General features: G+C 34.8%; 1 protein-coding gene across 9 annotated transcripts in view; it reads right to left on the bottom strand.

Moving 5' to 3' along the window:
* Positions 1–15,979, bottom strand: part of Dmxl1 (Dmx-like 1) — a 171,435-nt gene that overhangs the window by 4,149 nt on the left and 151,307 nt on the right. For 5 of the 9 annotated variants that reach the window (XM_087592838.1, XM_087592830.1, XM_087592832.1 and 2 more), the window contains 5 exon segments: positions 14,651–14,743; positions 13,323–13,414; positions 12,385–12,437; positions 9,997–10,214; positions 2,551–4,629 (listed from right to left, as the gene is read on the bottom strand). In XM_087592838.1, coding sequence (XP_087448964.1) covers positions 4,405–4,629; positions 9,997–10,214; positions 12,385–12,437; positions 13,323–13,414; positions 14,651–14,743 — 681 coding nt within the window. In that variant the 3' untranslated portion in view covers positions 2,551–4,404. 9 annotated transcript variants of the gene reach the window in all.

Raw genomic sequence — 15,979 nt, 5'->3', positions numbered from 1 at the left:
GATGTTTAGGCTCCAATTCTAATTTTAGTCCTTTAGCTATCTCACTAAATATACAGTCACCTCATCCACTCAAGTCCTGAACCACCTGAAATCAGTTACCATAGGACTGGGAATCAACTTCTCCCAAACTTTATTTTGACTTCCTCATATAAAACAGAAATATTTTTCATGGCATCTAGAAAGTCAAATCCTTTCCTTTTAGCTAACTTTTCCCAATTCCACCAGAAGATTCACCACTGATGGCATAGAATGTGTTAGAAAATGTATCCCTTAAGGTAAAGTCAAAATTGCTCCCTGAGATTCTCACTACAGTCATAATCCCAGTGTAAACTCTGTCAGAATTCCAAGGTAACAAAGGATATTGCCAGTGAGCAAAGTTTGGAAAGAAATCTATCTCATTATGGCCAGAAAATTTCAACAGAGGACCTAAAATATTCAAAAAACTATGTTGTAAATAGATATAAAGTTGCCAGATTTTGTTGTTTCATTTATACAGCAACATAGAAGTCAGTATAATTTGAAGAGCCCAAGTACTTCCACCCTTTCAGCCTGGCATTCACTGACTTATCTCTTTTGGTTCTAACAGTTCCCAGATTTTATCTTTTTCTCCAAGACAAAGTTGCTTCATCTACAGAGTCTTCATGCACCTTCACAGCACCTTTCTGAAGACTTGCTGCAGCTTCTGTGACAGCACTATCTGTCACCTTGTACTTTCATGTTGTAGAGATGGGCGCTCTCTTTAAGTCTCATAAATCAATCTCTGCTAGCTTCAAACCCTACTGTAGCTGCCACTCCTCTCTGAGCCTTGATAAATCAAGTGTTTAATCTGGATTAATCACTTTGGATTAAGGGAATGTTCTATCTGCTTTGATCTTCTAACTAGACCACTAAAACTTGTCCCGTATCAGCAATAAGGCTGTTTAGCAAGTTGTTTCTGTTTGGCTTAGTTCTTTTCTCTACCCCCTTAAAAAGACACAAAGTGTGTGTGTGTGTGTGCGCGCGCGCGCGTGCGTGCATCTGTGTATTCACAGGTCAGAAGACAACTTGAGGAAGTTGGTTCATTTTTATTTATGGATTCTGGGGATCAAATTCAGGTAGGTTATCAGTTTTGGGTATTTTGTTCCTTTTTTTTTTTTTTTTTTTTGGTTCTTTTTTTTCGGAGCTGGGGACCGAACCCAGGGCCTTGTGCTTCCTAGGCAAGCGCTCTACCACTGAGCTAAATCCCCAACCCCGGGTATTTTGTTCTTTTGATGTAATTTCTTGCTTTTGATTTAAAGGGTGAGCCAAAAGACTCTTTGTTTCACTTTAGCACTTAAGAACCACTGTATGGTTATTATCTGGTCTAATTTCAATATTGCATCTCAGTGGATAGAAAGGTCTAAAGAGAGGAAGAGAGACTGGGGAAAAGACAGTCAGGGAGAAGTCAAAATACATTTATGTGATTAAGTTTGCAGTGTTCTATGTGTATAGATTAGGATATTCCGAAACAATAATAATGTGATCAAAATGATACAGTAATAATTATAGTTTGAAATATAGTTAAATACTACTATACTGTGACAGCTACTAAGTAAGCATGCACCATTTGAAAATGGTGTTGATAGTCATGCCTAACCACAGGTGAGACAAACTTTAAAATGTAAAACACCCACAATTATTTTCAGAGCACAATAAAATGTCTACTCACAATTTTTTTCTTGTGAGACTACACTATTTTATTTAGACATTTTATACTTTGTTCACTTTTAATGTGCTGCTCTGTTATTCAGTTTGACATTTTTCTAATAACCTAAAAGTTATACCATATACAGGAACACTTACACACCAGTTCACAAATATTTCTTGCAGTCTACTTGGCAGAACTGGCCGTGGTTCTGTCTCTTAAGATATTTGAATTCTTGTTTAGTAACATAGTCTGCCTAGGTTTCTAGCCTGGTAATAATAACATTTCCACTTTCAAACTGTACAAAGCATTTCCTGAAATGTATAATTATATTGTTTTAGTCAAGGAGATCCATTTGAACATTTCTGCTGCTTTAAAAAACAAACAAACCTTATTTTTAACAAAAGAATATAGGTAAGGGTTAAATGCCTAGTTAGTTTACACCCAGTCCCTTTAAAGTTCTGGTGAGCACAACAGCAAATGTTTTATCTCATCTAAAAGCAAACAGTGGGACCAAAGGTTAAGAGAAGTGTTTCATAATGGTAAAAGAAATCCTGTATTTTAGAACATGAGATCTGCCATTTGACAAATTTCTGTAACAGAGCCACTCTATAAAAACTGAGCATTTAAGTATATTTTGATGTAATCATTTCATTTGTGTGAATAATGAAATTTAAGTGTATGTGTATTATCTTATATACACATTCCAATTATTTAATGCTTACCCATTAAGTAAAAAATATTGCAGAAAAGAACAAGAAGGTATTTGAGGAAATTAAATTATCTCTTCAATCATCACATATAGAAATTCTGAATTTAAAAGTCCCATACTTAAAATCAACTAAACTGGCAGAAGTATTTCTTAAAACAAAAGCATGCGAAAAAAATCACTGCATGATTGTTTATTTAAAATATGACTCTGGATGTAAATACATACGGGCTTACATAATATGTGGTATTCATATAAACTCTCAATTAAAATGCTCAATAGTTCATCCCCAAAGCTTTTTGATTTTAATAAACACAATAGTAAATTTCCTTTCTTATTGAAAGTGTTTAAAGCCTTCTGAATCTTGATTTGTGAAGAGATTACTAAAAAATAACTTAGCTACAAAGAAAAATATTGTTTGCAATGTTGTCACAGATTTCTCCATGGCAAAATCGTCATATATTGCTATTGCACAATTTACAGGTACAGGTTACTCTGTGCATATAAACTCTCTATAATGACAGTGTTTTCACTGTAACTTGCTCACTATATTTAAAATATGAAATACAATTACAAAACCTTTGACAATACACTTTTATAATAAAAGTATCCTGAGGACATTACAAAATTCATTTACCAGCCCTTCATTTCTTTGCTTTGACTTTTCAATTCCTAATAGTTTTCCATATTTCATTACATAAAAATGGTAATTTCTGGTTCTAACCTAAAATAAATTTGAGCTGAATAGTATGTAACTGTCCCTTAAACACTTATTCTACTGCCAGTCTCATTGGCTAAAAAAATCAAGTATTTTTTCAAGTTTTTTTTTTTGTAATTATGAATCAGAAAAGATATACCATGAAACAGACAGAAATAGGTTTAGCATATTTAAGATAGAAGCATTGTAAATTTTAAATATTTTGGTCAAATTTTATAATAAAATAATATTTTGGCAAAAATAATAAAATATAACATTTATTTCCTATCAATGTAGATCTGTAGGGCCCTGTACATTTGTAAATACTATACTTAATTTGACTGTTTTCACATTTGTTTCTAAAAACACTGCTATAACATTTTTAGGATTTTTAGACTAAATGCATCTTAAAAGAAATAAAATTAAAAAAAATTTAACTAAACTGTCTGATCATCAAAACTGGTGACAAATTTATAATATAAATGCCTTGTGTGCCATACATCTTTATTGCCTACTGAGACTTATTTGATTCAATATCTTTAAAATAATAATAATCTTAAAACTCTTCTTAAAAGTGACTTTAAGATTAAAATAATTTAAAAAAACTTAAAAAAACTGAGTTGTAAGAGAAGTTTTATATTTGTGGCAGTAGATGTTATGGCACAAAATACATGAAAGGAGTGTAGTTTCTGTATATACAAGTAAGATGTGTAAGATGTACATATATATACATATGCACACATATATATATACACATAAATACATTTACATACAGACATCTGGGTTATAGAAGGGAAAGAGGAAAATTTAATAAACTCTTGGATTCTTTTATCGCTGAAGTCCCAACAGCAGTTTTAGTGGCGATGTCTTACCTTATTTGTGTCTATATAAATTTTTCATTATTAACTGGAAAAGAATTAGAGCTGTCTGTGTGACAGAAGTGAGAGGGTGGTGAATTAAGTGGTGAGTGTTATCTCGGCACCTGTCTTAAGGGTTTTCACTGTCTGTGGACTTCATGCAGTGGTATTTGCACAGAGTTTATAACAATGAGAAAACAAAGTTCCTTTAATACGATGACGTATTTACTAAAATATACTATAAATAAGTATGAATACAGCATTACTTATACATTATAACATTCTATGTTAGGCAACAGGATCTAACGCTGAACGACTTGCTATCTTTTAAGGCATCAGTGCATCAAGGGCAAAGCTCCATAAAATAAATATGACAAGAAGAAAGCATTAGTTTATCCATGGTGCAGGTGAGTATTGTGCATTGCATCTGCTCGCCACTTCTACAGAACAGGTACCATCATAAACCTTTGTGAAAATGTTACAGCATAAATTTCACATCATTTTTCAACACCTCGTTTAAAGGGCTAAACTGATCCGGCAGTATCCTCATTTTCATTGTTCCATCTGCTCCACAAGAGAAAATGTGATTTGCTGGTCCTGTCTCAATCTGCATGACTCCAGTTCCAATATTTCTAAAAATAGACTGTCGAGCATGTTCATTGATAAAAGTATGGAGAAGACTAAAGGTAGAAAGACTCCAAATCTGAAAGATATAAGTACAAAATGAAAATTGAGGTTGGTGACTGAAAATCAAAATCAACTGTAACTGCCTTCTTGTGCAGGTAGGACATTTCTAAAACAAAGATGGTCAGAATCTGTTTGAGCTGTGGTCAATCTCCTGATTCTCTGCAGGCTACAACCATTCATCAACTGCTTTTTATTTGTTACTTAAAGTCCATCCACTGAGAGTAGGAATTATTGTTAATAATGCACTGAAGATGAGACAACCTAGGTACACAAATCCAGTGACCACAGTGAAGGTTTTGCTGTGTAGCTACGGCGGGGCAATTATTTCTTATGACACTTATGATACTTGGAGATCAGAAGAGAGACAAGGATGAAAGTTAACTGACATCTAGAGGCTCTCTACCCTGGTAAAGTTTAGTCAAAGCCAACTATTAAACTTCCAGGATAGTTAATTTCTTTTCTTTCTTTTTTTTTTTTTGATAGTTAATTTCTAAAAGTACCTATTGTGAGCCTTTATTAAAATGTCTATTTTAAATCAAATCTTGAATGTCTTCTCTAATGAAAGACCTGTGTGAAAAGGACTTCAGGACATGTTTTCTTTTTTTTTTTTTTCTTTTTTTTTTAATTTAGAGAATACTTTATTAGTTTTTGTAATCAAACCCACATATATAAGACCTTACATATTTAATACAGTGTGTTACCCCTGTACAAATGGAAAAAACTTAAGTTCAACATTTCTAGACCAATATGGCTGTTAATTTCTGTACAGTGCCAACTCAACACAGTAAACGGGGATACTTTTTTCGAAAGTTGACAGCACAGGTAAAGTTTCAAAAAATTCAAATTATATATCTGTATATATATATTTATATTTATATAAAAAGACCAATAATAGCAGTGTGTTATGCATCAACAGCAGCAACAGCTTTTCCAGGTTCTGCAGTCATCTGAACAAAACTGTAGAGACATCCAGCACACTCCATTAAAAAAAAAAAAAGTAAAAAAACAAAACCCGAGAAAACAGCACAGTTCTGTTACTCTTGTGGTACCTGGCACCATTTTTTTTAAAATTAGCTTCTCAATCATCATCTGGAAAGAAAACATTCTGAGCAACATCATTAAAAACAGCTCTGATAAAGCACGGTCACTACTACGTATCATAAAGCAGGTACAAGCTATTTTACATCCACAGAGGTATGATACAGTACTGTCCTACATCTATAATACTAGAGGATACAATTTAAAAGGCATTATTTGAGACTTGATTCTACTTTTCCAGCAGAGGGCCCAAAGGATGGTGTGACACAGCTTTGTAAAGAAACATACTCTAGACAGGATTTCCTTTCACTAGTGGCACACTTCTAAGGATTCATTCTCTCCATGAATGTCAGCTAAAACCGTTATTAAAAAAATGAAATATCCCTAGAACAAAACCGTATAACCACCGGATTCACATGAAGATGACCTAGTGGAGACAAGCTGGACCTCACCTTACCAACAAGCTATCAAATCTGTTATGTTTAAACAGTGAGACCTCCAAGGAAGGAGATGCCAAGTAGTGCTTCAAAGCTTCGGACCACAATCAAACACAGCATCCTTTTCAACAGAAGCAGAAGCTCATCTGAATATGCTCATGGATGCTGACATCAACATTTAATCATCTCCTCACTCATCCAGGAAGAGGGGGAGATCAGTTACTACTGTACTTTATTGTGTTCAAACAAATCACCATGTTACAAAAATAGCAAGCTGCCATAATAAAAAATAAGGCTCCTCTATCCAGCACCAGATAGCATCATTTTACTTTCAAGCCTAGAAATTGCACACTTGTATATAAACCAATCTAAGATGAGGATTGAGAGTTCATCTTGGTGGATTTTTCCTTTGATGAATATGAAGTGTCCTTCCTTATCTTTTTTGATGACTTTTAATTGAAAATTGATTTTATTTGATATTAGAATGGCTACTCCAGCTTGCTTCTTCTGACCATTTGCTTGGAAAGTTGTTTTCCAGCCTTTCACTCTGAGGTAGTGTCTGTCTTTGTCTCTGAGGTGTGTTTCCTGTAGGCAGCAGAATGCAGGGTCCTCATTGCGTATCCAGTTTGTTAATCTATGTCTTTTTATTGGGGAGTTGAGGCCATTGATGTTGAGAGATATTAAGGAATAGTGATTATTGCTTCCTGTTATATTCATATTTGGATGTGAGGTTATGTTTGTGTGCTTTCATTCTCTTTGCCAAGACGATTAGTTTCTTGCTTCTTCTAGGGTATAGCTTGCCTCCTTATGTTGGGCTTTACCCTTTATTATCCTTTGTAGTGCTGGATTTGTAGAAAGATATTGTGTAAATTTGGTTTTGTCATGGAATATCTTGGTTTCTCCATCTATGTTAATTGAGAGTTTTGCAGGATACAGTAACCTGGGCTGGCATTTGTGTTCTCTTAGGGTCTGTATGACATCTGTCCAGGATCTTCTGGCCTTCATAGTTTCTGGCGAAAAGTCTGGTGTGATTCTGATAGGTCTGCCTTTATATGTTACTTGACCTTTTTCCCTTACTGCTTTTAATATTCTTTCTTTATTTTGTGCGTTTGGTGTTTTGACAATTATGTGACGGGAGGTGTTTCTTTTCTGGTCCAATCTATTTGGAGTTCTGTAGGCTTCTTGTATGCCTATGGGTATCTCTTTTTTTAGGTTAGGGAAGTTTTCTTCTATGATTTTGTTGAAGATATTTACTGGTCCTTTGAGTTGGGAGTCTTCACTCTCTTCTATACCTATTATCCTTAGGTTTGATCTTCTCATTGAGTCCTGGATTTCCTGTATGTTTTGGACCAGTAGCTTTTTCCGCTTTACATTATCTTTGACAGTTGAGTCAATGATTTCTATGGAATCTTCTGCTCCCGGGATTCTCTCTTCCATCTCTTGTATTCTGTTGGTGAAGCTTGTATCTATAGCTCCTTGTCTTTTCTTTTGATTTTCTATGTCCAGGGTTGTTTCCATGTGTTCTTTCTTGATTGCTTCTATTTCCATTTTTAATTCCTTCAACTGTTTGATTGTGTTTTCCTGGAATTCTTTCAGGGATTTTTGCGATTCCTCTCTGTAGGCTTCTACTTGTTCTCTAAGGGAGTTCTTTATGTCTTTCTTGAAGTCCTCCAGCATCATGATCAAATATGATTTTGAAACTAGATCTTGCTTTTCTGGTGTGTTTGGATATTCCGTGTTTGCTTTGGTGGGAGAATTGGGCTCCAATGATGCCATGTAGTCTTGGTTTCTGTTGCTTGGGTTCCTGCGCTTGCCTCTTGCCATCAGATTATCTCTAGTGTTACTTTGTTCTGCTATTTCTGACCGTGGCTAGACTGTCCTATAAGCCTGTGTGTCAGGAGTGCTGTAGACCTGTTTTCCTGTTTTCTTTCAGCCAGTTATGGGGACAGAGTGTTCTGCTTTCGGGCGTGTAGTTTTTCCTCTCTACAGGTCTTCAGCTGTTCCTGTGGGCCTGTGTCTTGAGTTCACCAGGCAGGTTTCTTGCAGGGGAAAAGTTGGTCCTACCTGCGGTTCCAAGGCTCAAGTTTGCTCGTGGGGTACTGCCTAAGTCCTCTCCGCGGCGGCAGCAACCGGGAAGATCTGCGCCGCTCTTTCCGGGAGCCTCCGTGCACCAGGGTTCCAGATGGCGTTTGGTGTTTTCCTCTGGCGTCTGGATGTGCACAGAGTGCAGTCTCTTCTGGTTTCCCAGGCGTGTCCGCCTCTCTGAAGGTTTAGCTCTCCCTCCCACGGGATTTGGGTGCAGAGAACTGTTTATCCGGTCTGTTTCCTTCAGGTTCCGGTGGTGTCTCAGGCGCAGGGGTCCTGCCGCCCCTGGGCCCTCCCCTACGGGAACCCAGAGGCCTTATACAGTTGCCTCTTGGGCCAGGGATGTGGGCAGAGGTGGGCAGTGTTGGTGGTCTCCTCCGCTCTGCAGCCTCAGGAGTGCCCACCTGATCAGGCGGTGAGGTCTCTCTCCCACCCAGGACATGTTTTCTTGTTTGTAGAAATCAACTTATTTTCTGATTTTTGAGATCACATAGGTGAAACATCTTTCTCTCTCTCACACACACAAAATCAATTCACACTACTTTTACATGAATTTGTTAAATTAAGACTTAAGTATATTATACCTTTTAAATTTTATTTTTATGTGCATGGATGGCTTACTGTACATATGTCTGTGAATCACATGTGTGCCTAATGCCTGAGGAGGACAGAAGTTATAAATGTTTGAGAGTTGTATGTGGATGCTGAGAGTCAAACCTGGATCCTGAGAGCAGCTGGTGCTTTTAATCATAGAGCAAGCTCTCTAACACTAGACTGTATTTTCAAACATTTCAAAATCTAAACTTCAGAACCAGTGTAGAAACTAAAAATAGCTGATCTAAATCAAAGTTTGTTCTATTTTAAACTAAAGTCAGTTTGAGGTAAATTACAAAGGCACCGGGAAAAAAGAAGATAGCGTGATCACACAACTGTGTTACAGCAAAACCACTACATCAGGGAGCACCAATACGGCCAACACAGAGATAGCTAACTGTCCTCTGCTTTGCTACAGTGAGATTTCCAGATTAACAGTGGGAAAAATGGCCTGCTTCTATGACACATGCAAAAAACCTCATTAAGTACAGAAAAAGGGGAGAAAACCCTATTCTGGGAAAATCCCAAACCTATTCCTGGATTTTTTTTTTTTTTCTTTTCGGAGCTGGGGACCGAACCCAGGGCCTTGCGCTTCCTAGGCAAGCGCTCTACCGCTGAGCTAAATCCCCAACCCCCTATTCCTGGATTTTATTGTAGCAGTTCATCTTGTGAATAATTCTCTCCTCTATTTAGGTTTGCTCATAAAGTGAATTATCCAAAATTCTAGCCATGTGATGCTTAAGTGTGTAATTCTACTTTGTTATGAAGTTTCCTCTCAGTTCTTTGCTTGGTCTTGTTTCTTTCTCAGAGAGTGGTGAGAATGGGAACCTGGCAGCCTTTACCAGCAGCAAGAAGTTGAAATAAAAAAGTGGCTTCAAATCAAAGAAAAATAATTCTGCTAGGACATATTCAGCTAACCTAGAAATTTAGCAAACATATAACAAAGAATAGAGTCAAGATTGATTATAATATCTGAAATATATTTAGATCCATAGAAAATTTAATTCTTAAGCATTAAGCATCTTTTAAAACTTAGTAAAAAACTGAAATTTAAAGTTAAAAGTGATTCCATTCACTAAAGGATTCATTAAATAGCAATTATTACTGTTAGCCATAAGAGAACTAATTCAACTACTATTTAGAGTATGCTGGTATCATAAATATAAATAAAGGCCTAAGTTTCTATTTTTTTTTTCACATTATAGATACCATGAATCAACTGTGCTTACCTTTATATTGCCTTCTGCAGATCCTGTAACAAAGTACTCTTCAGTTGGATCAATAGCAACGGCTTTAACAGGGGAATCATGACTCTGAAAAAGCTGCCTCTGTTGTCGTTGTCGAAGGTCAAATACACATGTGAAACCTTTTCTGCCCCCTGATATTAGTAGTTGATGTTTGGGAGCATACGCTAAAACTGTGGCTCCACTGTCATGGCAGGTAAAAGCTGAAGGTCAAAAAGAACAAACAGAAAGGTTAAAACCACTTAGTAATAAAAGAAACAGACTTCTATCAGGTGGTTGAGATAGAGTAAACAGACTTGTTTTCCTGCCTAGACAGTTTAAAGACCAATGCAGTATAAGAAATGATTTGATATATCAAGCAAGAGATGTGGAGAGAAGAAAACAGGGTCAGACATGGGGTTGTTCCCACAGACTACCTGTAGTTTTATGTGAGAACATAAAAAAAGGAAACTGAAGCCAAACTGGACTCAATAGCAGCCAATGGTTGAATAGTATCTATTATATAAGATAATTATATAAGTGTGATAACTTATAAATATATATTTATACATATTATAAAGCTGCTAAGAACATTCCTGTATGAGCCTTTTTGTAGCTTTCATATACAAAACAGTACATACAGGTGGATCACGCTAGGCACATGCTTAACTTTATTATAAAGGTTTTCAAAGTGGTTGTCAGCTTGAAGCACACTGAATGTGCTTTTTCCATTACTTTATCTTGACCATCTTTTTGCAAGCTTACTTGCCATTCAAAGAACGAGAAAAAGACTTTAAAAATTCTTGGATATATCACCACTTTGTTCATAAAACTATTTAAGTGTTAAACGTAAAAATTCATCTCCAAATCAAAGCTACGTAGTTTTTCCTGTTTTTTTTTTTTTTCCCTAGAAGTTTGACCTTTACATGTAGCTATAAACCCATTTGTAGTTTATTTTGTGAAAAGTGAGGTCTGTGTTAAAGATATTTTTGGTTGTTTTATGTCACCATTAAATTCTTTTAACACTATATTGAAAACTGGTTTTTTTCTTTTTTTTCTTTCTCTACTGAATCCTTTTGTGCTTCTGTTCAAGTTCAGGATACATAAGGGAGCCTATGAGATTCTTTCCAATGTACTGTTTACCTTTTTACAAAACCACTGTCACAATGCCTGGTTTACCACAGCTTTACACTAACTTTGGCTTAGGCAGTAGGAGTCCTCTGAATTTGTTTTTCTTCAGTATTTTGTTGGTTATTTGCTATTTTCATACAAACTTCAGAATCTGATTATTGTTATATACAAAAGTTTCCTTGTATTTCATTAGAACTCTGTTGAATCTATAAAGTTGGGGCGAAGTGCCATTTTAATCAAAATTAAAATTTCAAAGCTCTACACTTGGGTCATCTTCTGTATTAATTTAGATCTTCTTTGACTTTTTTATTTTTGTCCCTTTCTATGTACACATCCTGTATGTATTTTGTTTGACCAATGCCTCAGTAATTATTTTGGGCATTAATATGATAAGACCTTTTTAATTTCAAATTACATATATTCATTTTTGGTACAGAGGAAAGAAACTGGTTTAGTATACTGCCCTGAGACCTTGATGATACTGGCTCTAGGAATTCTCTTTTAGATTCTTTATACAATTATATAATCTAAAAGATGGCTTTATTTTTTTCCTTCTATTTTGCATAGCTTTTCTTTTTCACATATTGCTGCTAGAACATCCAATACAATACTGTACAGGCATGGCCATAGTATGAAGTTCTTGCTCTTCAGGTCTCTGCACTTGCTCAATGGGTTAGCACATACATGGCTGCAAATATGCATGTGCACATATACGGAGGTACTTTTATTTTCTTAAGATTTGCTTTACCTGAATGTATGTATATATACCATGTGCATGCATCAGAAGAGGACATCAGATTCTTGGACCTAGTTACCTATGGTTGTGAACCAATATGTGGATACTAGGAACAGAACACAAGTCCTCTGCAAGAGCAACAAGTGCTCTAAACCACTTGATCAGTTAGTGTCCCAGCCCCCACATATAGCTTTAATATTATCTTTGTCCCAGTGTCTCCAGTTAATCATGAGTATCTGTTTGTCTTCAAACCCTGATATCATGGGCGGAATTAACCTTGCAATCTGATAACATGTGATATTAAATACAAATCTCTTTTGAAAATATTTTGAACTCACAGTCCAGGATGGACTATGCTGCAAAGGATGGCCTTGAACTTATGAGTTGCCGAGATTGCACGTATGTACTAATATGTTGTGTGGCGCTCAGGTTCACACCTAGGACTGTGTGTGTGTTAGGCAAGCACTCTCCAAATGAGCTACTTTCCCAGTTGTAGCTTCAGTTTATAAACTGCCTTCAAAACTTACCATGAACTAAACTATTGGCAGGTGCTACAAGTGTGTCCCATAGACATATGTTTCTGGAAAAAAAAAAGGATTTCTTTTAGTTGACCGAAAAATAAAATAAAAAAATAAGCCTAGTATTAAACACTTTAACTTTGTTCAAAGGAATGAGTGTTTTTCTGTTAAATATATAAAAACTGTGTATATAACATTCTCACATAGAAAACTGCTAACTTACAAAACTGAGTTATGTTTTGATAAAGGCTGACCACAGAGATTACTTCATGCATTTACTGATCTCCCAATGTCTCAGCTGAGTAACACACAAGTCATAGAAAATACAAACACACACATGGAATCTCTAGTGAACGTGGATGGCCAGAGTCACAGTCTTGAAAGCTAGTTTCTAGTACAAACTGAGGCTTACAGATGAGTGCCCGAAGCTTGGCAAGCTCAGGGTCCTGACCACAGAGCTTAGGTGCTCTGCATGAGTGGATGGAGTAAAGAAGGCAGAGATGGTCCTGCAAACTAGCCGGCTATGTGCGTTCCCTATGTTCGTGTGAAAATGACCTACCTAGTAATACGGCATGGTGAAGACTAAACAAGTTAGCCAAATAATACAGCCAATAAATAAATAGTACCCTTTCGGCTTCAAATTTTCTGAATATACAGAAAATAAAATACAAAGAAATGTTCATTTCACCAAAAACCACATCCTTTCTTCTAAAGTCTCCATATGAGAACATTAAAGATAAGAATAAATAAATAAATTAATGGAGAAAAAAAAGAATAGTTTTTGTTTTAAATGGTACTAGAATTTTCCAAGTTTTATGCCACTAAAAATGCTTTATGAAAAAATCTTTATGATAAAAATTCCTAAGGCATAATTACTGAGACAAAGAAATACACAATAATAAATAAATTTAGCTATCCATATACACTTCATTCCAGCTATCTCTTACCTGTTGTCAGTTGAAAGACCAGCTGTAGCTATCAGAGAGGAGGAACTAACGAAGACAAAATCATTGGCTGTCTTGTTATGGCACTGCCAAGCCTGGAATGTTATAAACAATAAATGTCACTGTTGCTAGTCGAATTTCCAAGACAAAGTGGCTATATAACTAAAATGTGATCATATTCTTTATATCTCTTAAAAATAATTTCTATCTTTCTATCTTCTGAACTTTTAGAAAAGTTGGAGAATACAAGGAACTTTCATGTTGAGTCTCCCTCTTTCTGTAAAAATATGATAGTTCCTGAACCATATTTTTCACTTTTGTTCAACCAATATCTTAAGAAACAAACATACAGAGGTTAAACTTCAAATACTCCCCTAGATCTAGTTAAGTGGGAAAAAGCAACAACAAAGCTGGTTTATAAAGACAGAAACCAGAATTAACATTATTTTAGATGTAAATGTCTTTGTCAAATTGGCATTATGTATTTTTCAGATCATTTAAACTTTTACATAATTGTTCAATAATAAATCGTTACTATAAACAAAATTAGAAAGCTCACAATACTTCTGAATACTCAATCAAACTTACTATGATACATTTTATCGATTAAAAAAGAAAAGCACTTGTCTCAATCAGTCTTTTCTCTGGAATATAAACTCACACAATTCACACTGTAGCCTAATAAATCTCTGAGGAAAAGAACTGACGAAATCCTTTTTAAGTTACCCTAAACAATTCTATCTTGTGTTTACTTATCAATACTGAACTCTAACCTTTAGAATTAACAGAATCATAATGTATAATCTTAATCTTTTTTAATTATACACCGTTATGTTTAGTTCTGTAAGGGTTTTACTGAAGAACAGACTAAGTACATTTTTATTCTCTGTAGGCAAATTTTTATGAAGGATGCACACTCTTAAACAGAGATGAAAACAACAGGGTCAGTAGCAAGAAGCCTTTTCTACTTTGTAAGTAAGAGCTAAGTAAAGAAAACAGTCTGATGCACCTGCTAATCTTCTTAATTAGGTAGAAGACTGATTTATAGCTTAGTGGGGTTAGAAAAATTTCTAGTACTTTCTGTGGATCTCTGAAGATATGGTGCTGTTCTAAAGCTTACTCAGTAATTTTCACATATTACAACAGGAGCCTGTAGTAGTGACAACAGATAAGACTATTTTATTTATTAATTTTAATATATTACTTGTTTCAAATATAGCCTTGGTTTTATAAGCGTTCATAAACATACATACATACATACATACATACATACACACACACACACACACATACATACATACATACATACATACATAGAATTTTTTACTTACCAGATACGGCTTAGGCATGCTCCCAGTAACTGGGCAACATTTCCAGTTTGTTTGGTACAAACTTAAATATCCATCAGCATCAACAATTCCAAACTTTAAAAAAATTCAAATTATTAATTCAAATTAAAACATACATTTATCTTTATCCTCAATGTGACACAATGTTTAGCATATGATTAATAAAGACTGTGTACTTTTTTATTTTTTATATACCACTTTAAGAAAACTTCTAGTGTAGAAAGAAGCAAACATAGTTAAGTAATGTGCACCAATAGTATATATAGTTCTTATAACCTTTCTAAAAATAAATATTGAATTGACTATTAGGCCACAAAAATCCTTTTTGTAACTACAAATCTATGTGTTCACACATACACAAAAAAAAAACCACCAAAAAACCCAAAAAATAAGGTCTTTCAAAAGCATGCAATTTGAAAAAATACATAAATAAGATGACCTGGCATGATACTACACACCTGTGATTCAACCCTTTAGAAAGCTGAGGAAGGAGAATTGTTCTGAGTTCCAGTGTCAAAAGACCACTCAAAGGACAACAAAACAAAACACAAAACAAACAAAACACCCTCAAGCACAAAGCAAAAGTACACAAATAATAGAAAGTAAAATAAGAATTAATTATCGTAGTCAAACAATTCTTTTGATGAATCTCAAGGTAATTTTAATTGGGAAGATAATGAATTAAGTATAGGAGAATGTGATACAGACCTCACAGGTTAAAATAGCTAACTTTCTAAAAGACATTATAAAAATAGTATATCCTAGTAAGAGGACTCACAGCTGTAAATCTCAAGCATTTAGGAGGCTAACGCAGAAGAAAGAATTGTAATGAATTTAAGACCAATATGAGCCACAGAGAGAGACCATGTTTACAAAAACAGAAAACAAAAAAGGCATGCTTACAAAGTATATGAAACTCATGTCTATCTTGGATCCTGGTCTTTTTCTAACTCTAGATCAATCACCTACTATAACAAGCTGATTATTTCCTGTATGAATATTCAAACACTCATATAGATTTTTTTATAGTAAATTGGATAATATACAGATTCAAATTTACATTTTAAGTTTACTTTAGCTATCCTCATCAAGACATACACATCTAGCTATTTTAGTACTGTGTGGCATTGTAGTGTATAATTGTCTTATAACTTTCTTTTTTATAGACAATTTTCAACTTATTCTATTAAAAAAGGTGCTGCTTTGAAAATTCATATAAATATACACTGCTTTATAATTATATAGACTAGATATTTAGAGTTGGGAATTCTTTGCATCAATTAAAATTTAAAGATGAATGATCTCATTTTG

This window comes from Rattus norvegicus, chromosome 18, assembly GCF_021556685.1.
Source record: "Rattus norvegicus strain SHRSP/BbbUtx chromosome 18, alternate assembly SHRSP_T2T, whole genome shotgun sequence".
NCBI lineage: Eukaryota > Metazoa > Chordata > Mammalia > Rodentia > Muridae > Rattus > Rattus norvegicus.
This window is presented reverse-complemented; position numbering and strand designations above follow the sequence as displayed.